The following is a 24515-nucleotide window of genomic DNA, read 5'->3' on the forward strand; positions in this document are numbered from 1 at the left end:
GCCGCCGCCGCCGCCGCCGCCGCCGCCGCCGCCGCGGGCGCCGCGGCTGCCGCAGCCTGTGGGAGCCTGGAAAAGGGGAAGTGCGAGCGAGCGAGCGACTCAGTCCCCGGGCGGCAGCGACGACGGCGGCGGCGGCGGCGGCGGCGGCGGCCGGGGGTCGCGACGGCCGGGGCGGGGGCGCTGCTGCTGCTGCGGGGGGCAGGCGGTGGCGGTCCGCACCAGCCATGCCGAATAAAAACAAGAAGGAGAAAGTGAGTCCGGGCCCGGGCCGCGGGACGGGTCGGGGCGGGGAGGGGAAGGGGCAGGGGCCGCGCGGAGGGCGGGCGGGGAACTGCTCGGGAGCGGGGTGCGGCGGGCTCCGGGATCCCGAGGGCGCAGGAGCGCCGGCCGGGGGCGCCGGGGCCCAGGCCGGGCTGGGGTCCGGACGGCCCGGGCCGGCGTGCGGGGGCGCGGCCGCGGTGGGGGCGGCGTGGGCGCCCGCCCCAGGGCAGCGCGCGCGGTGGGCGTGAGGGGGCAGGTGCGGTCGCGGAGGTAGTTGACTTAGCCTCGCCGAAGCCTGGGCACGGGCTTGAGGGGTGGGGGGCTGCAGGCACCTGGAGGGACCCCGGCCGGGGGAAGGGGAGCGAATGGACCCCGCTTCACGCTGGTGAAGAATTGTCAGCTTTCCTGGGGGACGCTCTGGGGCTCTGAAATACTATTATTATCCTGGGTGGCGGCGGTGATGGCTGTGAGTGTGCTGCGTTGCATTGGGGGGGGGGGGGGGCGGTAGGTTTCTGCTCCAGGTGGAGCTCCGTAGCATCTCAGAATCACCCCAGAAATCCCGGCTCGCGGGATTTACGGTGGGAGACCAGAAAGGGATGCTATGTGGATCCATCAAAACGCCGAGAGTACCGTAAATGTGGGTTTATCCGTTTCTTCTTGAAGTTTTCAACGCTAAATACAGATCAAGAAAACAAAGAGGATCTGAATTTGGGGGTAGGGGTGTCGCCTCGCAGTTTTGTATCTCTAAATAACGTGAGGCAGAATTTCTGGATGTTACTGATTAAAATTATCAGAAGTTCTAGTTAAATTGTGTAAATCCGTTTTAAAACTGCATTTTGGTTTATCTGGTGTTTAGTAGTCTAAAAATTGAGAAGCCTAACTGATTTGCTTGATGTTTCCCAGGAATCACCAAAAGCAGGGAAAAGTGGAAAAGGTTCAAAAGAAGGACAAGACATAATAGAATCAGAGGTAACTGCTCTCAAATATTCCCTTTCCGTTTTTTTTTTTTTTTTCATGAACACCTTTTAACTAAGGGCAGAAAAACGGCGTGGTGAAAACCAGGCTCTTCTAGAATGTTTCCCGGCGTGAGAATTTCTCCGAGTCTCCTTCACAACCTGAAATTTTAGTTCTGTAGGTTTTTATTATTTCAGTCTGGGAAAATACAGATGTGTTTATGGAAGTTGTGTCTGTGCAGCTGGTAATTTTAAGTTCATAACCCCCCCCCCACCTCAGATCTAGCCACCCTCCTGCAGAGACTGGTTTCACCACAGTTGTTCATGCTCCTTTTAGCTTTCAGACCCTCCCCTTCCTTCCTTGGCAAGCCAGCGGCCAGGTCAGGTGCCTCCCTCTCAGCGGCCCCTCCTTCTATCACCTCTACTTGCCTGGTGCCCCCTTTGCTGCTTGGGTCTCACACTAGCTCCTTTGCTGATGTCTGATTCCCACAGCCTCTTTCCCCAGGGGTGTTGGTACCTCTCAGTTTAGCTAGTTTGGGTATTTTTATACAGTCTTATATCATCGTTCACTTGTTTTTTCTCTCTGCGATGGCCAGTTCTGACGACTTTTGCTTCTCAGCTTTGGGCTCTTGGAGAACAGCCGGAAGGCTCCGTGAGGACGGGGTCTACCTGGTGGGGTTGATGGCATTCCTTGGCACAGTTGTGCTTTGAGGGTGTTTGCAGTTGCCAGCACTTTGCCTTTGCCTTTTCTTCCTTGTGAGTGGTTGAACTAGAGCCCCGCAGGCTAAGGATTCAGGAGCTGTCTGGACCCAGGCTGAGCTAATAGTAGGCCCTTTTGGATCCTGGGTAGCCGAGAAGCAACTTGACTGTAGCATCCCGTTCTCCAGAGCTGGATCGTCCAGGTCCCCAGTCTTATCACAAATAAACGTTAATTTGCAAGTGTCAGACCCCTTCCTGTAAGTCAAATTAGAATGAAGTCAGTGTTGTCAGGGGAAACACAGTTAACTGGTGATTATAGGCAGTAGCCTTTTTTTTAGCCATGGGGGGTAACCTTTTCCTTATCATTTGGTGCATTCTAAGCCTCCTTCCTCTTCAGCAGGTGGTTTGTTCCAGCAAATATGTTGCCCTCCCCAAAGCAAAAAGCAGATATCCAAAAGGCTCCTTAAATATCAGTAGTTGGGGGTTATTGGTACCAGTCTTCCTCTGCCCTGTTTTTGTAGCGGATAATCACGTTTTACTGTGGTATTCTTGCTTTTGACTTGCTTCCTTCTCTGTCATTTTCTTGACTAAATTGATTTAAATGAAATTTAGTCACTCTGCAAGGGTGTATGCATTTTCTTTCCTTTTGTTTACTGATGTTTCGTTAAAACCGCTAAGGCTTCCAGTGCTCCCCCAAACCTTTCTTGCTCACACACCTGTCTCCTCTTACCGTTAGTGTGACAAAGAATATCCATGTGTATGGTTCATTTATTCCCGTTTTAGCAGAAAGAACCTGACTATAAGGATGGATAATGTTAAGTTTGAACCTGCAGTGTCCATCCGTTAACTTAAACATAACAAAGCCGCAAGTATGTAAAGTGCGTGTTTTTAAGGTGGTTTGGGTTCCTAGACTGTCAGTTGCTTAAGACTCTTGAGGTGGGGCCTGGAGTGCCTGCGTGTGATGCCCCACGTGTCTTTTTGTATTTTTTCTAGTGCTACTGTCTAAGAGCTGGAGCTACAGAGCTTGAAATTACCACCGAAAAATACTGAAATGGTGGGCCCTTCACTACTTCCTCATAAGGATACCAGAGGCAACATGGCATATTAAGCATGACAGTTGGCAGATCACTGTGTAAATTATTTTGCAGGAGTACAAATTGAGGCACTTCAGTTCATCTGAACTTTGGGTTGAGCCTCACTTTGTTCATTGTCGGTTCCCTCCTCAGTCTTCATCTTGCTGCTTCACCTCTGGTTCCAACCAGTTACCAAATACGGTTGACCCGCCCAGGTGCACGAAACCCTCATTGTGCACTCTTTTCCTCTCCTGTCAACGTTCCTCTGAACTTGAATATTTCTAACCTGAACCGTTGAAATAGGACTGCTATGCCCGTGCTGCTTTTCAGACCTGTTCAATGTCATGTCACCTTCACAGCCGGCTCTCGCTGGGGTCAGCCTGTGAACTCACCTGTGTTGGGGCAGCTACCCCCCTCCGGGACTTCCCAGCCCGAGGGGCATGAGAACAGGTGTTTGTCCAGGGCAGAGTGGCCAGGCTTGGGAAATCATCTCAACAGAGAACACGTAAAAAGAACTTGGCCTGTGGTTGGTTGATTTTACACACCACTTCAACACCGGAAAAGGTCCTTATACTAAAATCCTGGCTGTCTATAAACTAGCCTCATGGAAAACAAAGGAGCAGTGGCTTATATCGCAGAACAGTTTTTGGTTAAAACAAAGGAACATTTGACGGCGCGGGGTTTTTAGTAAGGAAGATGAAGTCCTGCAGTAAAGGAGAGAGCCGTAGAAAGGAAAGTATTTTAACCTGGGGAGTAGATAGTAGAGATTCTGACTCCTGAGTGCCCTAAGTGATGTCACCTAACTTCCAGGGCCCTGTTTCCTCACCTCTAAAAACATGGGGAGTTTCAGATTTGACCATTTTTAACTCTGTGTGATAGATTAGGCATGATCCCTCTTGAAAGAAGTTTTCCCTGCGAGATGTACGGCAGAATATATCTTCCAATGTAACCAAATACCATTAAAGGTCATAACTGCTGCTGTGCACATTTTTCTAGAAATTTCTGCTCCTTGAATGATGTGTATTGGTACATTTTTTTGTTTGTTTTATTCTCTTTCAAGTAGGAAGTTTACATTTGACTTACCCACATGTGTCCTGGAAACAAAAGTTTCTGCCCAGTACTTACGGGTTTATTTCGTGGCACACTTTTAAGGAGCGAGGCCGCAGGTGGGCTCCTGGGTACTCGGGAGACTGACAGAGGGAACTCCAGTGTCAGCAGCTGTCCTCAGTGTCACCTTCAAAGCTGTGCAAACATAACTAGGCCCACTTGATGAATATTTAGAATCTTCATCAATTGCTCAGAGATTGCTAAAGTCCATTTTGGAAGATGAGACCATGCCATGGTGTTTTTTTATAGGAGCTGTTTTAATATGTATATTGTGTCCAAAGTTATGTTTTTAAAAGTGTTAATGCTCTCTGTAAAGTGATTTGTTTTAAGCACATTAAAGGTTGTTTTGAGCGCTGTTCTCTGGTCACGTATGTTACATACCCTGCTTCAGCTTAGTTTTGTTTGAAATCTCTACGGCAACTCTGACATAATATCTGTTGCTGAAAAGAAAGCTGAAAGGTCCTCTCCAACTTGTTAGCTTATTTTGACGCCTTTGCCTTTAGTCATAACATTTTTCTCTCTATAATCTGTCCCTTTACATCCCCTCCAGCCCGCCTTGGTGTTGCAGAGACAGGGAGCCAGGCTTGCTGAGGTCCCACAGGTGTAGCTGGTGGAGTCATGTTTGAGAAATTAAACCTGAAATTTCAAAAATGTTAGTTCATTTAAAAATAACCCGTTACATGGTAACAGAAATAGCATTTTTGTGAAAAGTATCTTTTTAAGAAAATTCGACATTCTAGTCACTCGGCTGTGTAGCAGGAATTTTAACCTGAGTGTTGGAGGACAGTGGAAGTGGTTTGTTGGTAGGTGTGTTTCCTGGGGAGGCGGCTGTGATTATCACCTCCTGAGATGAGAGTCCCCAGCTCCCCTCCCCCAAAACACCAAAGCCACTGTCTTGCAGGCTGAATTCTGAGCTCGAGCTACCCCTGGGGGTCTCCCCTGCCACTCCCCACTTTTTTTGCACACAACCCTAAACTGGACTCCAGTGAAACTCGGGACCCAGAGGACCAGTACTTTAAATTTTTTTTTTCGAAATTCATAAGTGACTATCACATAGGGGCGAATTCCCTGCTTTTGATCACCATGTCTTGGCCCACTTTCCCAGCCACTCTGCATCGTCTTTGCTTAAAGCCCTGGTGTTCAGGAAGGACGGAGGCTCTGCGGAGGCGATAATCAGCTGTGAGTTGGAGGACATGTGAGTTAGGAGCAGGTTCTGTGAGCTTCCCGTCCCTTCCCAGCGCTCGCTCCTCCTCCGTGTGACCGTGTGACTAGCTGGGCGCTTGGCAGACCCTGAGTGCCTCCCAAGTGAGACCCGCTGCCCTGAGCAGGCACCCCACCTTCAGGGCCGTTGACGGGTGGACCAGATGCTTCTCCACGGTGCTGCCCTGTGGTCTGTGCACCTGGCCCTCCCCACTAGATGCCAGTGGCTCCACACCCCCTCCAGTTCTGACAACCAAAAATGTCTGCAGACATTGCCAGATATCTCCTGCAGAGCAAAATGGCCTCCAGTGAGACCACTGCTCTAGAAAGACCCCTCCACAAAGTATGTACATCTGCTTGCAAATCATGCCTAACACCCATTCTCCTTTAGCAGTTTTCAAACCAAAGGAGCATCAGCACCCCTTTATGCTCTTAAAAATTAGAATCCCGAAGAGCTTTTATTTAGGTCAGTTTTAGCTGATAACGCTTCTTACTAGAAATTAAAAGTGAAATTTTTAAAATATTCATTAATTCATTTAATAGTAACACTACCCAATATATGTTAATGTAAGTAGCATGTTTTTACGAGAAATAACTAGTCACAAAAATTCACTGAGAAATATGGCATTGCACCATGTTTTTGCAAATTTCTTTAATGTCTGGCTTAATAGAAGCTAGTTGGCTCCTTGAGTCTGCTCATGCATTCAGTCTGTTTTGATATCCTGTGCCTTGTAGCCTGTGAAAAATTGACCTAATGATGGTTACAAAGGCAAATCATGGCTTTGTGTTCTCATAAAAGCACGGACCCCAGAAAGTGTCTACAGGACCCCTTAGGGGTCCCCAGACCTTGCTTTGAGGAATACCCTCCCCATGCTCTTCACTGTCCCATCTTAGTCCCTTCATCTTCTTAGCTCCAATGCAGGTTCATTCTGAAATTTAAGGGAAGCTTTTCTCACTATCTTGGCTCCTATTTTTTTCCATCTTTTAAATTTGCATAGCAGTTATTGGCTCCAGCGGTTACTTATCATTTATACTGCTTTGGACGACTTTTATTTACCTCGATTCGCCTCCCTAACTAGATTAAGTACTCGAGGACAGCAATTTAACTTGATTTTTCTTTGCCCTTGCCATGTATGTGAAGACCTGGAGGCCAGAAGTGTTTGTTGGTGGATTTTAAAAGTGCTCAGGAAGAAGGACAGCTTCAAATCAATTAGCTTGCTAGGTTTTCTGATATGGTAAATTAGAAGGGGGGGAAAAAATCTCTCTTGTTTCTATATCTTTTGATCCTCTAAGGAAATTTTGATGCAGGGTTTTCTTTCAGTATAATCTGTTTTAAATAAATAGCAGTGGACTAAAAGAAGATTATGGTACTTGGGTCTTTGTCTAATGTCCTGTGAAACTTTTAAGAAGAGGGTTTTTGGTTTTGCTTTTGCTTTGCACCGGAGGTCAGTGGTAAGATGTACCACCATAGAATCTTATCTTAATTAAAGCAGTTCAAAATAGGATTTCCCTTTAAATATAAGGTTTCCAGTATGATATTCAGTGCTTCTTAATTTTTGTTTTTGAGTTTATTTTGGGAATTTTTCTCAGTAGAACATACATATACAGTTGACCCTTGGGCAACATGGGGATTAGGGATACCAGTCCCTCCCACACAGCAAAAATTCTGTTGTATAACTATTGACTCCCCCAAAACTTAACTACTAATAGCCCTCTATTGACAGGTAGCCTTACCGATAACATAACGCGTGCTTGGTATGGTAGTTATTGTATACGGTATTTTTACAATAAAGGAAGCCAGAGAAAAGAAGAGGCTAAGAAAATCGTAGCAGAAAGTACATTCAAGTTTAGTGTATATTGAAAAAAATTCAAAGAAGTGGGCCCACACAATTCAAAACTGTGTTAAGGGTTAACTGTATATTTTTAAAAAAATATTTTATAAGTTTTATATACATATTAGAAAGTTTTTGTTTTGATCGTCTTGTTCTGTACAAGCACTGGGGGAGGTAAAAAGAATGTCGTCCTCACCTGTTAAGAAATTAAGTGTTGACCATTTCTGTTATTCACGAAGCGTCCCACCTGTTGCTCATGGGCATTCAGTAGACTGGGGAGTAACTTGGTCCCCCACCCGTCACACCCTGCAGCTGCTGAAGACATGGGACAAGGTGGAGCATGTTTCTTGTAAAGACCCCATCCAGTGGAAATAGATGCTTTAAAGCACCTAAGCAGACACAGGATCAGCATTAAATTACGGAGCCCCAGAAGGTGTGTTGAACCTAGGATGTGTGCTGCAGGTGGGAGCGGTCAGCACTCCTGTCCCTCTGCAGGAAGAGCTCCATTACATGATACATAATTCTAGAAAGAGTTCAGTGAATTACATGAAATAATTTATCAGGTTTTCCCGTTCATGGAAGAGGCACAGAGTTCCCCTGTTAGAGCAGTTGCGGAGTGAGTGCAAGCCTCTAGCCCTGCATGTCAGGGTGGGGAGCTTTCCACCTGCATCTGCCACGTGAGTCAGCCTGCCACCAACATGAATCACGGTGATATTTCCCCAAGTCACAGGGAAAATTCATGTGAAAAATTTCAACTATAAAAAGTCCCCAGCGTTTCCTTAAAACATCGGGTGCCCACCAGGGTCAGGGCTCGACGGTGTCTGGTTTGACACAGCGTTATAGGTAACGATCTCGCAGCTTCCTGTCGGTGTGTCATGGTCAGTGAAGACTTCCCCGGGGCCCTACTTCTGGTTAGGTTTGGGAAGGACCACTGCAGGGAAGCCCTGCTGTCCCGATCCGAGTCCAAGCCATGCTGTCATCTTTGTTTCCTCCACCTGGGGGAGTGAGGACAAGCCCAGAATCCAGTGGGGCGGCGGGGGGGTAATTAGTTTGAGGACACTGGATTTCCTTTATTTTAAATATTTTCTTAAGATGAAATTTAGCATGGCTCTAAAGGGGTGGTAGCTCTGAGCTCGTGCTGTTCTTGCCCAGTGGAAACACCAGAATGCCTGGAGGATGCTAGCCATTAGCCACATGGGGCTCTTGAAATGGATGAAAATCAAATTAAATGTAAAAATTCAGCTCCTCAGTCATACGAGCCACGTTTCGAGTACTTGGGAGCTGCACGGGGCTGGGAGCCACTGGACAGCAGCTAGAGAACATGGCCTTCACAGAAAGCTCAGATGGACAGAGTGGCCTAAGACCCTGGCAGGATCTTCCAAAATAACGCCAATTCGAGTGTGAGTAACTTATTTTAAGTCCGTCAGCTATCACTCTTAATACGAAATGCCAAATTTAGAAGGAAGTGGGAGGCAATGAGGGGAAAGGGGGCAGTGGAAGAGAAGGGAATTCAGGGGCGAGAAGGGGGCGGCCCCGCTCACCACAGGCCCGGGACTGCCCGAGTTGTAAAGAGCTGCAGCTGATACGTGGGCGAGGCCACGTGATCTCCCGAGGGACTGGGCCTGGGGACACCCAGGGACACGACATCCCTCCCATCTTCCTTTTTCGACATTTTACCTTTATTTGTTTTGGTGGTCAAAACACACAGGGTTAAAAACTAAAATAGTACAAAAATCGCTACTCTCTCATTTCACCTAACGCACACTTTCGGGAGCAGAGCTGTCTCACCTGCTCTGCCGATTAGCTCCGTGGTCCAGAGCTTACAGGAAGAAGTATTGCATGGCCAAGGCCAGGCCCTGTCCGTCACGGGGGTGACCTTCCTCTCTCCCCAAGTCATTTTCCTCTCCGTAGGCCGTGCGCGTCCCTCCAGGTGACTCATTCACAGTGACCCCGCAGGCACTCTGAGACCCTCATGGGTGCTGGGGGCGTGGCGCGGGACGCGCAGCAGGGTCTTTTTGCTTTCAGCGGGCGCCGAGGGCGCTGGTGGGTGAAGGGGGCGCTGGTTGGCATCTGGTTTCTCACCCTGCAGAGCAGCGGCCCTGAGGCTGTCCGCATCAGGAGCGCCCTCCGGTCACTGTGGTATCAAAGCTGCCCACACGCTTCTAGAGGTCTGGGTGGTCTCGCCAAGGAGAGGGTGTTAAAGGTGACATGCAGGTGTGAAGCAGGAGCCCGTGGTGCCAAGATCTGGGGGAGGAGGGCATTCCAGCCAGAGGAAGTAGCTGGGGCAGAGGCCCGAAGGTGGCCGTGAGCTGGTATGTCCGCTGGAAAGAAAACCAGTCTGGCTCATGACAAATAAGGGTGGCCAGAGCAGACGAGATAAAGTCAGAGAGGGGCACAGGCAAGGAAGGTCCAGTAGGATCTTGTCAGCAGCCCTTGGCAGGATTTGGCGTTTTTATTCTTAGGGTGATGGGAAGCCACTGAGGTGGTTTGAGCAGGGAGGGGGGATGATCTGACAAGTATTTAAAAAGATCTCTGCCGCTGCTGTGTAGGGAGTAGAGGGGCAAGAAATGAAACCAGGGGACCCCGGGTTCCACATACCCGGAGCTGAGGCCCCAGCACAGCGGACCATGGGCACTGGAGGCGGGTGGGCTCGTCGGCTGGCTGCTCGCTTTCCGGGCCTGAGCTGAGAGCTAGCTGTTGTGGCTTCCAGCCCTGAAAAACCAGAGTGCGGAGAGCTTTGCTCTGAGGGGCCGGCTCCGGCATGGTGGCCTTGGTGTTTCCTAGCCAGCTTGGTTTCTTTGCAGACCACCTTTCTCGCCCTCATAAATACCCCTGAGGCTGACTGTCACCAACCGTAGGGTTGTCCTGGAAGGCAGCTATGCTCACCACTATACCACCAACGCGCAGGGTTATCCTGGAACCACCTGTTGAAGAGTCTTCTCCCGTTGAGTGGTCTTGGCTCGTAATTCTGTTCCATTGATCCCTGTGGCTGTCTTTATGCCAGTACTGTATGCTCCAGGTGAATGTTCTTTTAAAAGACCTTACAAGGCGTGCAGGTACAGGCTTCTCAAGCTCTGTGTCTCGTGGTCTCTGGCACATAGTGGTGGTAGTTCATCATAACAATTGCAGAAGGGGAGAATTTTAGAAGATATCGTAGAACTGTTTGGATGTGGGACACAAGGGAGGTGGTGTCTGAAGTCCGGGGACCGAGCAAGGTCCCAAGTCTGGCTCCATGGCTCCTTGCACGATCCCAGGAGATCGCCCTGCACTCCGGGGAAGGGCCTTGTGGCGTCCTGGTGTAAGAGCTGCTCCAGGCGCCCGCCCTGCTTCAGGCTCAGGTCAGCGGCTGGCGCGAGTGGGTTGGGGGGTCCCAGGGACTGTCGGGGGGATGCAGCGGGAGTTCCGTGTGGGCAGTGCTCCCTCTGGGCGCTGACCGCTACAGGTCCAGTTGGCTGCTCGTACTTGGCGCTGAGGAGAAAGATGTGTTCAGAGCATCTCTGTTTCTTCAGGCCCCTGCCTTGCTCTGCTATTCAGGCCATCCTCACCTCCTCGGGCCTCGCCTCCCTTCAGAGTGCTTCTTGCAGGTGACCTCGTATGTCTGTGCACACAGAGAGGCCATCAGACTGACAGACGTCCTGTCCGTCCTCTGTTCTGTTGTCACTGCACGTGGGGACCCAGATCCCACTCCTCGCTCAGTTGTCCCTCAGCCAGGCCTCCCCTCGGTGGCCTCCCCCATCAGCTCGCAGCACAGTTAAGCCCCTCGCCTTCCAGACAGTCCGAGGTCCGTGCTATGGCGGCTGCTGCTTGCCCTGACGCTCTTTCTCCCGGCCACCTTCCCGAAGCCTCGCCGCCTTGGCCTCAGCCCAGCGGCCTCTCCCCGCTGCCCCCTGCCCTCAGCAGCCTCTACCAGCCCCAAGATGCCAAGTGCGAGTCCGCAGACTGTGGCTTTGAGTGCCGCTTGATGGGTTGGCCTCCTCCTTCCTCCGCCTCTTGCACTCTGCGCTCCTCCGCTGGGCGGTCTCACGCATTCGGTAACTTCCAAGTTCGCGTCCGGCTTGCACGAGGTGTCCGAGGGCCAGCCGCACACCACACTGCCAGCCCCTGGGCGGGCGGAGGAGGCAGCCGAGGGCGGCCAGGTGGTGGCCAAGGACACCAAGGAAAGCACCCCGGCCCTTGTCCGCAGAAGGGAACGAGGAGGGGCGTCACTCTGTCTTTTGCTCGGACCCAGGGGGCTCACTTCCCAGCTTCTCGGCCGCTTTCGCCTTCCCATCACAGTGACTGGTGCCGCCCGCTACCCGTCTGCAGGTTCCCTGTGCCCCCGCCAGCGCTCCACGTCACCCGTGCACCTGCTGGCCACTGGGTCCGGTGCAGCCACCACCGTGTGCAGTCTGGACCACTAGCCGAGTCTGCCGCCTCCCCTCCCGTCCACAGTCCACACTGCAGCCCAACGCGCCTTTCGAACAGGAAGATGGATTCGCACCCTCACCCTGCTCAGAGCCCCCTGCATGGCTTCTGGTGGCCTGTCAGGTGAAGGTCAGACTCTGACCTGGGCTGGTGGGCTCTGTAGGCACCTGCGGCCCCCAGGCTCCCCGGTGCCTGCCCACCTGTCTGCAGTGAGGGTGGTCGCACTGAGCCGCCACTCTCGGTGGCCCTGCCTGAATGCTGTCCCCCCAGCACACACACATGTGCCCTCAGAGGGGCTTCCCTGACCTGGCCGGTGCGGGGCAGTTCCCCGCTCTCGCGGAACAGGCCAGAGTGGCATCCAAGCCCTCCTGGAGCTGACATCCCATCGGGGGGAAGACAAGATGGCCACCTCCTAGCAGAGCCCGCCTGGGCGGGCCCCAGCCCACGGAGCTGAGCACGCTGCACGGAGGCCTCAGGGAGCCGCCCTCGGGGTCGGCAGTGGGGCAGCGGGGCCGAGGCACGGGGCTGGCCGGATCAGGAGCTGGTGACCCGAGCATGGGGCTCTGTAGACCACTGTTAAGCCAGTGGGCTCAGAGCCCTGGGAAGTGGCTACAGTGAGTTCGCCTGGGTGATGGAACCAGGTCTTCTTTCTAGAAGCTCACTCTGCCTTCCCCGAGGACAGTGCTCCAGGGGAGGGAGGCCAGCAGGGCCCACGCAGAAGGGCCGGTGGCTCCGAATCAGCAGGTCTTAGGGATAACTTTTTGCTCTGTCAGACATTCGAAGCCTCATCTCAGCGTGTGTCGCATGGGCTGTGGATAGGCATGGAGTTAATTCTGTTTTATGAGTTAGCCACCTCAGCCAGGGCTGGTGTTCCAAGCTTTGTTGCAGGAGCTGGCCGGTGCCCCGTTGTCCTCAGGGTCAGTGTGTGTGGGGCTGGTGGAAAGGCGGAAAGGACCTGTCAGCTTTACTAGATACCTGTATGTCAATTAACATTTTAAAACAAGTACTTGGCCTAGGAGGCGACGTTTTTGCCTGGGGAGTGAAAACTCGGGTTCTGGGGAATTCTGGAGAACAGGAGAGGTATGGACAGTGTTTTTAAGGAAGAAAACCCAGCTTTCATGATCAGGTGGAAAGAATGACAGGTGTCCAGGACAACATCCATAAAGGCCCTTTCAAGGAAGAAACTGCTGACTGGGGGAGGGAGGGGAGCGCAGGCCCTCGCTCCCGGTTCAGGGTCCCGTCTGCAGGCAGGCGTCCTGCCTCTTGGAAAACTCTTCCCAAGTATTCCTAAGCACCTTACTTCAAAATAAAGCTGCTCTGACTTCTTAGTAAAAATTCCACTCGTGGAGGAGAGCAAGTGGTTGGGGGCTTAAGTTGGTGCGTCTGCTCTCCTAGCTCAGTGCGATTGGAAGAGGCTCGGTGGGCTTGTGTTTCTAGGATGAGCTTGGTAGGCTTTTCAAAAGCACACATGTGCTCATATGAACTCCATGCCTTTGGGCGGGCTGGAGGTGTGGGAGGAGTGAACGGTTGGCACAAAAAATCTTGCTGATGCTTAGTTGACACTCGCTGGGGGCCATGCCCACCTGAGCTCCCTGGGGACCCTCGCCCCCATGGGCCTGTCCGGGTGTCTGCTGCATGTGCCCTCGATGCCCACCCACCTCTGCTTGGGTGTTTACACAGCTCCTTCTCCCCTCGAGAGTCGGTCATGTGTCCTCGGACAACCCAGGTGGTGCAGTGCAGTGCAGAGTTGAGCACTAAACCTGGAGCCTGGGGATGGACTCGGCACGGGGGGGTGCCTAGAAAGAAGAGCATTTCCTGAGGCTCAAGGGGCGAGCACTTTTCTGTCACTCCTGCTGATCACCGAGGGCTGAGTGGTGTATAGGCAAAGGAGCCATGAGCTGTCTGCTCATGAGATCCCTGTAGCTGTTTTGCAAATGACCACAAACTTACTGTCTTACAGTCGCAGAGGTCAGAAGTCTGAAATGGGGCCGAAATCAGGATGTCCGCATGGCTAGTTCTTTCTGGAAGCCCTGGAGGAGAATTCGTTTCCGGGCCTCTTCCAGCTTCTAGAGGCCTCCTGTGCTTCTTGGCTCGGGGCCCCTTCCTCTGCCTTCTGAGCCAGCAGCCTGGCTTCTTGCAGTCTCTCTGAGGATCTCACCTCCGCTTTGTCATCTCCTTCTGTGTTGCCTCGTCTTTTCTTGGCGAGACCTGTGTGATTACACGGGGCCCACCCTGACAGTCATCACCGTTCCAGAGTCCCTCTGGCCAAGTAAGGAAGCATATTCACAGGTTCCAGGGACTCGGACGTGAATGTCTTTGGAGGGTCATTGTCATCAGCCTGTATGTACATCAGCCTATGGGAGAAATGTTTAGAAGTAAAAAGTTGGGAGGAAGATGTGAGAAATGAGGTATATCTGTGAATCCCTGGAAATCCAGCATTACTGGAGGTGGGATGTCACTCAGACTCCAGCCACTTTAAGGAATGGTGTTTACAGCCGAGTGGAGGGGACTGTCCCTGCGCAAGACGCGTGTATACTTTCCAGATTCTAGCTGTGCTGTAAAATATAACCGTTTGAGGTACACATGTGTTTCTTTCTGTTTTTATTTTGGAAACAGATTTCCAGCAGGAAAAACAGCCTAGCTGCGACGCCATCGACAGTGTCTAGCAAAATAAAAGTGCCAGTCCCTCAGCCCATAGTGAAGAAAGAGAAGCGGCAAAATTCTTCCAGGTTTAATGCCAGCAATAACAGAGAACTTCAAAAACTACCATCTTTAAAAGGTAATTTCTCTTACTTGTCTTTTAAAAGTCAGAGTGTGCCCGTTTAGGGAGAAGGAGTCACGTTTGGCTAGTTTGCCAGCTTGTTCTGCCCCTGCTGTGTTTATGTTTCTGTTCTGGTCTCTTTATTGAGGTTTGTTTGGTTCTGGTTTTTTTTGTTGTTGTTGTTAAATGCCACTAACTGATTTACCCAACTGATATTTCAAATTCCAGAGCTGTTTGAGATAAAAACGTAATCGTGAATGTGTTGTAGGTATAACACACTAGAAAAGCCAGAAGAGAGACTTTCAGTCCTTCATGTGAATCCTAACCAGGCTAGCTGGTTGTTTCCTTCAAGTAATTCTCTGCCTTTGTCACCTGAGCTCTAGCGATTCAGAAAGGAGCCCCGTTTTCAAACTCCAGTAGAGCCTCTTCGCTTCCCTGGTATTGGATAAGTGAGAACTGTAACCATAGTCCTTTGTGGACTTTCTGCTTATGACTCATTTGGGGCTTACACTGCCCAGGGGTTTCCTATTTGAGATTAGTCAGGGAAGGGTGCCCTTCGCTTTGAATTTCCCCCAAAATGGCACGGTTGCCTCTTTCCATCTGAGGGTGTTCAATCCCTAAAAGTACTCCCCTAGGAGATGTTGAGGTTGAGGTACATAAAATCAAGGAACATAGGGTAAGGACCCCAGAGTCAAACATGAGCCTCTGAAAACCTGTATATTACTAAAATATAAGACTAGCGTAATAAATGAAACATCAGACGTCCTTCGTATCTCCAGTCCTTAACACTGGGTCTTCTGCAAGATGTATGAACCCGGAGCAGGAGGTGCATCATCTTTACAGGCGTGTTCCAGTGCCTTCCACACTGCAGGGCGGATAGCAAGGGCCCAGTGCAGACCTGCCAGGCAAGGGGAGGGGTGAAGGGAAGGACAGAGGAAGGAGGGTTGGAGGGAAGGAGCAATTTAGGGATTCACAGATGCACTTCCTGCCCCTCACTTCCTCAGAACCCAGGCTGTCCCTGCAGCTTACAGAGCGTGAATCTGGCTTATCTTTGGTTTGGCTTCATCCTCGTAGATAATACACATGCTAACTTATCCTGGGGAGGGATGAATAGAGGGAGCACAGGAGATTTTCAAGACAGTGGGCCTATTCTCTACGATGCCAGGATAGTGAATACATGGAATTCTGCATTTGTTAAAACTTGTAGAGTATACAACAGGAAGAACAAACCCTCTTGGACACTATGGTATTTAGTTAATAATGATGGGTCAGGATTGGCTATCAGTTGTAACAAATGCACCCACACGGATGCAAAATGTTAATAATGGGAAACAGGTGGCCGGTAACATGGAAACTCTGTACTGGGTGGGTCAGATGGTTAAGCGTCTGCCTTCAGCTTGGGTCATGATCCCAGGGTCCTGGGCTCGAGTCCCTCATTAGGCTCCCTGCTCCTTGGGAGCCTGCTTCTCCCTCTGCCTCTCTCTCTCTCTCTCATGAATAAATAAATAAAATCTTAAAAAAAAAAAAACTCTATACTTCACATTCAATTTTTCTGTAAGCCTTAAAGTCCAGTAATTAAAAAAAAAAAAAAAGCAGGGCTACTATTGCTATCTTCTGAGACCCTCCACTGTTGGATCTTTGAATTTTTCTTTCAGCCCTTAAAACTCCTCCGCACCAGTATTATTGTTGTATTCTGTCGGTGATTTGGGTTCATCCACTTATTTGTCACTTTATTCTTCATCCCTGCCTGCATCTCCGACTTTCCTCCTGGGATCACTTTCCTTCTGTTTGAATACGTCATGTAGAATTTTCTTTAATGAGAGTCTGGTGATGGCAAATTCTTTGTTTATTTATCTAGAAAATATCTTTATTCCGCCCTCATTCTTGAAAGATGTTCCCTGAGGATTGAATTGCAAGTGGAGTTATCTTCCTTCTGAACAACGGAGATAAGCATTTCCTCACCTTTGGCTTCCTTTGGATTGAGAAACCAAAGTCAATCTCTGAAGGGATTGTGATTCTGGCCACTTTTCTGATTTTTGTCTGTAACATTGATTTTCAGTCGTTCCACTGCTGGGTGTCCAAACATGGGTTTCTATATTATCGGTCTTTTTGGGGATTCGTTGTGCATCCATAGATTATTATACTTCCTCAGGGCTGGAGAGTTCCCAGCCATTATGTCTTCTACGTCCGTCTCTCTTTTTTCTTTGGCTTTGAACAAACATGTGTTGGACTTTTTCACTTACTGTCTGTCTTTTTAAGCCTCACCTGTATTTTTCAAACTTTTTATGACTTCCCATGCAATATTCTCAATGAGAGGGTCTCACATTATGTCTAATAGAGGATCAGTTTTTTCTTAATTTTCAACCCTTCATAAAATATAGTAAAAATTAATAACTGTACAAATGAAATATAAAATGCAGCCTTTTTGTGGTGTTATAACAGACATAAAATTACCTTGCTGAATTGCTATCAGAATCTCTAAACACCATGCTTAACCTCTGTTATCTTGCTGAGAATCTACAGGTCTGTCTGGTATGTGCTGAACTCCCTTTGTTGAGCTTTTAATCTCAGGTATCCTTTCTCATTTACAGAAGTTACATTTTTAATTTGCAAGATGACTTTTTCATATTTTCCTGTCCTCTGACCAATCACACTTGCCATCTCTGTGGGTGCAGTAAACACAGCTGCTTTGCAATCTGTGTGTCAGACGATGTTATCATCCTGTTGGAGTCTGTTCGCTAAGTCTTCTTTCCTTGAGGACCTCACTATTTTCTAGTGTATGCTGGTCATTGTACTCAACTATTTCAAAGAAGTTAAAACCGAAAACGAAAGTATCTTCTTCTGTGGGGATTTATTGTTGCTGCTTCTGCCAGATACCTGGGTCACTAGCAGTCTGGGGGTGTTGTAAATTACAGCACAAGTTTATTACGACTTGTTAAATTAGTCGGGCCGGTTATCTTATAAAATATCCCGCTTATTCCCTGTAGTTCCGGCAAATAGAAACTATTTTTTGGATGGGATACATCAGACGTGGTGCTGTATGACCCAGGAGATATTAGTTAGGGCGGGACATTCATTCGGTCTGGGTACTGTCATAAGCGATGCCAGACTCTGCAGTGTGTTAGGGTGATGATGGATGGATCTCTCTGTCGGACTATGACACTTCCCCCTGCAACCGTGCTGTCCAGAAGTACTGGTGGTGATCTGCAGGGTACGTTGTGGCATCCTGCTGGTCTGTTCCCCACCAGCGCTGTGCGTGCACACCACGTGACGACCCTTGCTGGAGTCAGCAGCGTCACTAGAGGGTTAACATTTAATCTGGCATTCTTCCAACAGCAGAGCTGTTTCTCACCAGCTGGAGATATTTGGTTGTCTTGACCTGTAGCTCCTACTGAAAGTCAGGATGGGCTTAATGCTCTGCCTTTTAGTTACACTTTCCCTGAAATGGTGAAAACTAAAGATTTTTTTTTCTGGTTTTCTTTTTTTTTTTTTTTTTGGAATATCATTATGGACTTAGGTATTCTGATTTGATTTCAGTATGCTTCAACCTACTAAAATCGTTATTCTTTCTGATGTACAGATACATAAAATTAACCACTGGATATTCTTTGGGCCAACTCCTGTGTATTTTTTGACATGGACACATTTGTTTTTGATTCCTTGATTTCTGGCACAGTTAAGATGTTCTCCCAGCCTCATTTTGTACCTTCTTTGTCCCAGACTTGGAACTGGCCACTTTCAAAGAGCCCTGATTCCTTTCAGTGGGTGTTTATTTTAGAGACCAAAATCTGGGCACTAGGGGTGCTTGTTGCTATTGGACTGATGTTGCTTTTAGGTGCTGTCAATGTGGGAAAGTGGAATATGAGTACATGTACGTATTAGTTATGCATTCATATTGACGTTTTCAGTTGAACCTTAACATTATGTTTTCACATGTTTCTTGAATCTTCAGTTTTCTCTCTTTTACACTGAAAATCTTGGTTTCGAACACCATTGGCATAATTATTGCTATATCCTATTAAAATAATTCACAACAATAATACTGATATTATTACAAACAGTAGGAACTTTGAATTGGCTCGTTTCATTGCAGAAAAAGTGGTTGTGTTTTTATCAGGATCCCATCACGTTTTTTAAATGTCCAGGAAGAATTGGCATCTTTAGAATATTTGCATCCTCTGGCCTAGGAGTGTGCTATGCGAAGGCCGCTTTCATTTCCTTTGGGGTGTTTTTAAAGTATCCATCGTGTGGGTTTTGCACAGTTCTTAAGTTTTATGCCTAGATATTCTATTATTGTTGCTATTGTGCCTTCTAGTCAATTATTTATATGAAGGCTGTCGATGTCTGTGTCTTGCTTTCACATCCTGCTTTCTTACTGAATTATCTTATTGTTCCCAGTAGTTTTCAGTTGATTCTTTCGGATGTCCCAGGTATCTAATTAGATCTGCACATAAAGATAACCTCACGTCTTTGTTCTGAAAGTCCTATTAGTGTCTTCCCCCTGAATTGACTGAAAATTCCAGTAAGATGTTACAGGTGGTGGTGCAAGTGGGCATGTGTATCTTGTTCCTAACCTGAATGGAAAGAGAAGCAGAATTTTTTAAACAACCGTAGTATTCCATTCTGTGGTGATCCTTGGTTTTCAGCCATTATAGATCATGCTGTAATGTAAATCTTTTGTCGTTCCCATCTTTGAACCTTTTCTTAAGCTGGTCTCAGAGAAAGGAAGTACTGGACTAAAGCCTGTGTGTTTTCAAAATCCCTTTATAGAGACCACCCAGATGCTGTCCGGGGAGGTGGCACTAGGCACGCCCTGCCCCGAGCAGATGAGAAGCCTGGCCCATTGCACCGTTTCCATACTGGGGCCATTTAAAATCTGAGTCATCTGTTAAGTGGAAAGTAGCATTTCCTATTTTTATTCATTTAACAGTGAGGCTGAATATAGTCTTCAGGCCCTTTTCATTCAAAGATTTCCCTGAATTAGTCCCTTCGTTTACCATTTTTGGTATGGAAGGTAGAAGTGTTCAATGCTAAGTGAAGGGAGATGTTTTGGGTGATGTGTGGCATGCAGTTTGTCTCTTGCAGTTGTTCTTGTGGGAAAGAAGAGCCTGGGAGAAGTCAGGTCATAAAGGAGCAACTAGGACTTAGCAATTAACTGGAGACCTTGGGACAGAAAGTTGGAGTTGCTAAGCACTTGGGCTTTTGGGAAAGAAGTTGTTACATTATTGTTGGGAGAATTTACGTGGCCCTGGTTTTGTGAAAATACAATACTTCAGCCTTTTTCAAAGCAATTCATTTTCTGATACCATTGAAAGTTTGGCCATACAAGTGGATCATTTTTACTGCCTAAAAATGAACTGTGCATGTATTTAGGGGAGCTTTGCCTCTTGGCCATTAGTTGCAGGATTAGAACAGTGCAGCATGAGAAGTTGCCAGAACGCCTGCCCTAATTCTGGCGGGCCAAGAAACTGCTCTCCTCAGTCCTGTCTTCTGCCCCGGGCTTGGATTTCTGCATCTGCTCCTGGCTGCCCAGGGTAACAGAGGAAATGGCCCCAGGCCTTGTGAGGCAGGTGCCAGTTCACAGCAAGTACTTACTGACCGTCTGGGTTGTCCGGAGCATGGGGAGGTGGCCGGGACAGTGACAATGACCAGAGGTGGCCCCTGCGCTCCAGGAGCCAGCAGACCCCGATCCACTACGCTTTTCCAACTCAGGCTCCTCTTGGCTCCATTCCCTCAGCAGCTGGGCAGCAGAGGTGCCCCCAGGGCCCCCGGGGTGCATGACCAGGAGCCGGTGCCATGTCAGCCAGCCCAGCCCTTCTGGGACACTGTCCTGTCTGCTCTCCTGGGGCCACAGACGTGGCTTTTACTACAAGGGACAGTCGGTCTCAGGCCTCTGTCAGCCGCCTCGGGGCAGAACCTGGGAGTTGGCTTCCAACTAGCTGTAGCCTCACAGTTACTGTTCGGCTCAGGCCCTCCCAACACCTCCCTTTGATTTCTCACTGCACCTCACCTCCTGCTCGTGCCTGCACGCACGCGGCAGCCCCATCCTCTGTCCAGCCCCTCGCGGCCCTAGACGCCCGGCTTTGCTCTGTGCTCTGCCTCATCGCTTTTTCTAATTGTGCTAAAATATACATCACATAGTATTTACCATTCTAACCATGTATCAGTATCCGTTAAGTACGTTCACAGCGCTGTGCGCCCGTCACCACTGTCTGTTCATCGTCCCCGACTAAACCCTGCCTCTGGTGCACAGTGCCTCCCCTCGTCCTCCCCCTGCCCCGCGACTGCCGTTCGCCTTTCTGTCTCTGGGATTTCAACTCCTCCAGGAAGCGGAATCATCCGGAATGTGTCCTGCTGGCTCTGGCTTCTCTCTCTCAGCATCGTGTCCTCAAGGATCATCTGTGTTGTAGCCGGTGACAGGATTTCTTCCTTTTTAAGGCTGAAGAATATTCCAGTGTGTGACTGGACCCCAGTGTGAGTGTCCATTCGTGCATCGATGGACACTCAGGGTGCGGAACGCACCGCACGCGTGACTCTTGCGGGAGGCGTCACCGGGGGCGGAGCTGTTTGCTTGTCTGTTTTGGTGCCCAGTCCAGCATCTGCCAAGGATGCAGGAGACGCACTTCGAGCCCTCTGCCCGCTCCCTCCACACTCCTTCAGTTCCCGAGAACTGCCCTGGCGTCCCCTCCCGTGAGGAACCGGTCCAGGCTCACCGCTCCGTCCACCTCAGGTTCTTCTGTGTAGCAGGAGGTTTGTTCTCAGCCGCTGACGTGAGAGCACCGGCTATGTCATGTGTACGAGATACACCTCGCGTGGGCACCCTGCCCCCCCGCAACTAGGGGCTGCTGTGAGCACTTGCTCTACTTTCCAGCCCAGCTGTGGGGAGAACGACAGCAAGCCCCTGGGCTAAGTCTCCCCGGTCTACCCCACTTACCCCCTGCTGGCCTTCCCTGGGGACCAGCCCGACCGCGCTTTCTACTCGCAGGATGCGCTCCGGTCAACGGGCAACGAGCACCTGTCCCTTTGTCCTTGCTCTTGGCAAGCAGACGTTCCCTGGCAACCTTTGAACACGGCTGAATGCTGGATGTCTTTGATCTGCCTCAGGAAAAAGTCTGTTTTAAGCTCCAGGGGAAGCCAGACATTTTGGGTTAGCTCTCTTACCCGACAGAACGTACGTCATTCAGCTCCTGTAGTTTCCGGTTCGAAAAAGACAGTGCCGGCCCGCACGACGGCCGTGCTTTGCTGTGACGACACCCTGGCTCTCTAGGTTCAAAAAACAACTTTCTTTTCATGAAGGGAACTCTAAAACTTCTTCACTAAAATACGAGCATATTCAATTTGCAGACAAAATTGCCTGGGAGAAGAAAAATAAAACCTTGAGCTAAATTTAGAAACGAAAACTGGAAAGTTTTATTCAGAAATGCTAAATCAGAAATAAAATCAGTGGGGTGTATTTACAGGCAGTTTGCTTTTAAATAAAGACCAAAACAAAGTGACAGAGGGACCAGAGAATAAAGAGTAATTCCTTTTTAAGCCTTCGCTTTGGTACAGCACGGACATGCTTGCATTTGCATCTTTGATGGGAGAGCGTGCTGAGAGTGGGCGGGGGAGGCCCCTGTTCGCCCGCCTTCTGTTCTGGAAGGCAGACCCTCCTGAGCCCAGAAAGGTGCCCTTCCTCCCTTGGCATTAGCTCAGGCCCTTTGTGAGCTGGACTGATGTGGCTGCAGTGGCAGGAAGGCAGGGAAAGGGGTAGGGTTGTCCCGAGAGAGCAGGAGCCCAATTATGAGGCCGTCCTGGAAGGCAGGTCAGCCCATCACAGGTGGTAATGGAGGGCGCAGCGGGAGGCCAGACAGGGGTTATGTGCCAGGGGATGGGACATGTTACTGCCCAGGCAACTAGGTGGCCTGTCTCTCTTAGTTATGTGCTACAGCGAAGAAGAGCTTTAAAGAGTATTAAGGGGGTTTTGGAGAACCAGATAGGTGTTACTGCTTGACTCGTCCATCATTCAATATATTGGAGGGTGCACCTGCTGTGTGCCAGGCACCGTCTGGGGGGCTGGCCTGGGGAGAGAGCCTGTGGCCCAAAGAGGGAGTAGGAAGGCTTCTGGGGTGGGGGTGGGCAGCCTAAGGAGGGATCCCACTGCAGCCTGGGGATCTTTCTGAAGCACTGTTGCTAGAGGCCATGTTCTTGGAGTGCGGTGGCGTCCACAGTTCTCAGCATGACACCTGTAACGACTGGAGCCACTCCCTCCCAAGCCTGCACTTCAGCCCAGAAGGGTAGTAGCCTCCATCCGTGACAGTGCTCCTCCTCACAGCCGAGGAGGTGGAAGATCACGTACACCCCCTTCCCCAGGTGAGAAGAACCATCCCGAGGGTAATTGGAGGTGGCAGGAACTGGCAGCCCAGCGACAGGGTGTGGCCGTGGTAGGAGCCTCTTCTGGGAGCACCACTTGAGGGCTTGTTCCGTCAGTGAAGACGAGGCTCTGGGCACCAGTGGAACCCTCTTAGCTTAAGTGAGGGTCAGATTCACAGCAAAGGTGGCAGATATGGTGGTAAAAACTAGTCCGTGGCTGATTCTTTGAGACGGGGAGTCCACATCCTCTAGTTTCTTGGTCCAGTTTGTCTTGCCTGATTTAGGCCAGTTTTTGTTGGTGTGTTTTTACCTACATGAGCTCATGGATGCATCACCAACGAACAAACCTTGGGGATCATACTTCCCATCACAGCCGATTCTCAGTTCATCACCTGCACCCAAGAGGCTGCGTTCGTTGAGGGTTCCTCCCTGTTAACTTCATCCATATGTCTTTTTAAAAGCTGTTACTTGTCATTTTTATCAAAATATTATATGCTTATTTTAGCAGTACTGAAAAACATACAGAAGTTTCAGGAAGAAAAGCCACCCATTGCCATAACACTCAACAGTTGATATTTGGGGAGTATTTCTTCTTATGATCATATTTCTGAAAACTTACACACTGCCCTTTCCAGTTATTTTCATTTTATATACTTGTAAAGATTTTTGATGGGTGTGTAATATTTCATTGTGTGGGATAATCCCTTTGACATTTAGGTGGTTTCTAGTATTTTAGAATCATAAATAAAAATGTGATGCTCTAGAAGAAAACTTACTAGGAATTAACCAAGGAGATAAAAGACTTATACACTGAAATACAAAACACTGCTTCAAGACACTGAAGACAATGCCAGTCACGGGACGGACATCTGTGTTCACGGACTGGAAGACAATACCTCCAGGATGTCAGTGCTGCCCAAAGAGATCTACACATTCAGTGCAATCCTTACCAAAATCCTAACAGTTTTTTTTTCCAGAAACAGAAAAATCCATCCTAAAATTCACATGGAATCTTCAGGGACCCCAGATGGCCAAAGCAGTCTTGGAAAAGGACACCACACTTAGAGGTCTTAAATTTCCTGATTTTAAAACTTCCTGCAAAGCTGCAGTAATCAAAAACTGTGTGGTACCAGCATAAAGATGGACATATACACCAGTATAGAGTAGACTGGAGAGCCCAAAAATAAACCCATCCCATGGTTTTCAACAAGGGTGCCACCCACTCGATGGGGGAAGGACAGCCTTTTGAACAAATGGCCCTAGAGGAATCGGATGTCCACATGCAGAAGAATGGAGTCGGACCCCTACCTCACACCATACACAGAGAGTAACTCAGGGGCGCCCGGGTGGCTCAGTTGGTTGAACATGGGACTCTTGGTTTTGGCTCAGGTCATGATCTCAGGGTCGTGAGATGGAGCCCTGCATCAGGCTCTGCGCTCAGTGCAGAGTCTGCTTAAGATTCCCTCTCCTTCTCCTTCTCCCCCTCCCCACCACTCGCACTATCTCTCTCTCAAATACATAAAATCTTTTTTTTTAAAGTAATTCAAAGTGGATCAAAGACCTAAATATAGGACCTAAGATTACAAGCCATTAGAGGAAAAGCTTCATGACACTGAATTTGCTACTGATTTCTTCAAAATGACACCAAAAGCACAGGCAACAAAAGTAAAAATAGTTAAGCTGGATGACATCAAAACTTAGATTTTTGGGGCACCTGGGTGGCTCAGTCATTAAGCGTCTGCCTTTGGCTCAGGTCATGGTCCCAGGGTCCTGGGATTGAGCCCCACATTGGGCTCCCTGCTCCGCAGGAGGCCGACGTCTCCCTCTCTCTCTCTCTCTCTCTCTCTCTCTCTCTCTCTCTCTCTCTCTCTCT

General features: G+C 49.3%; 1 protein-coding gene across 7 annotated transcripts in view; it reads left to right on the forward strand.

The window, feature by feature from the left end:
- Positions 1 to 32: 32 nt before the first annotated feature.
- PPP2R5C (protein phosphatase 2 regulatory subunit B'gamma) overlaps positions 33 to 24515 on the forward strand; it is a 118419-nt gene continuing 93936 nt past the window's right edge. For 4 of the 7 annotated variants that reach the window (XM_025869350.2, XM_073895895.1, XM_025869354.2 and 1 more), the window contains exons 1-3: positions 848 to 898; positions 1165 to 1230; positions 14146 to 14308. In XM_025869350.2, the coding sequence (XP_025725135.2) occupies positions 863 to 898; positions 1165 to 1230; positions 14146 to 14308 (265 nt within the window). In that variant the 5' untranslated portion in view covers positions 848 to 862. Of the gene's footprint in view, positions 252 to 612; positions 728 to 847; positions 899 to 1164; positions 1231 to 14145; positions 14309 to 24515 lie in introns of those variants that run through there. The other 3 variants (XM_025869349.2, XM_073895896.1, XM_073895897.1) reach the window with 3 other exon arrangements.

The sequence above is a fragment of the Callorhinus ursinus genome, unplaced genomic scaffold (genome assembly GCF_003265705.2).
Source record: "Callorhinus ursinus isolate GAN/ISIS: 27379988/994484 unplaced genomic scaffold, GSC_fseal_2.0 scaffold8, whole genome shotgun sequence".
NCBI classification, from domain to species: Eukaryota; Metazoa; Chordata; class Mammalia; order Carnivora; family Otariidae; genus Callorhinus; species Callorhinus ursinus.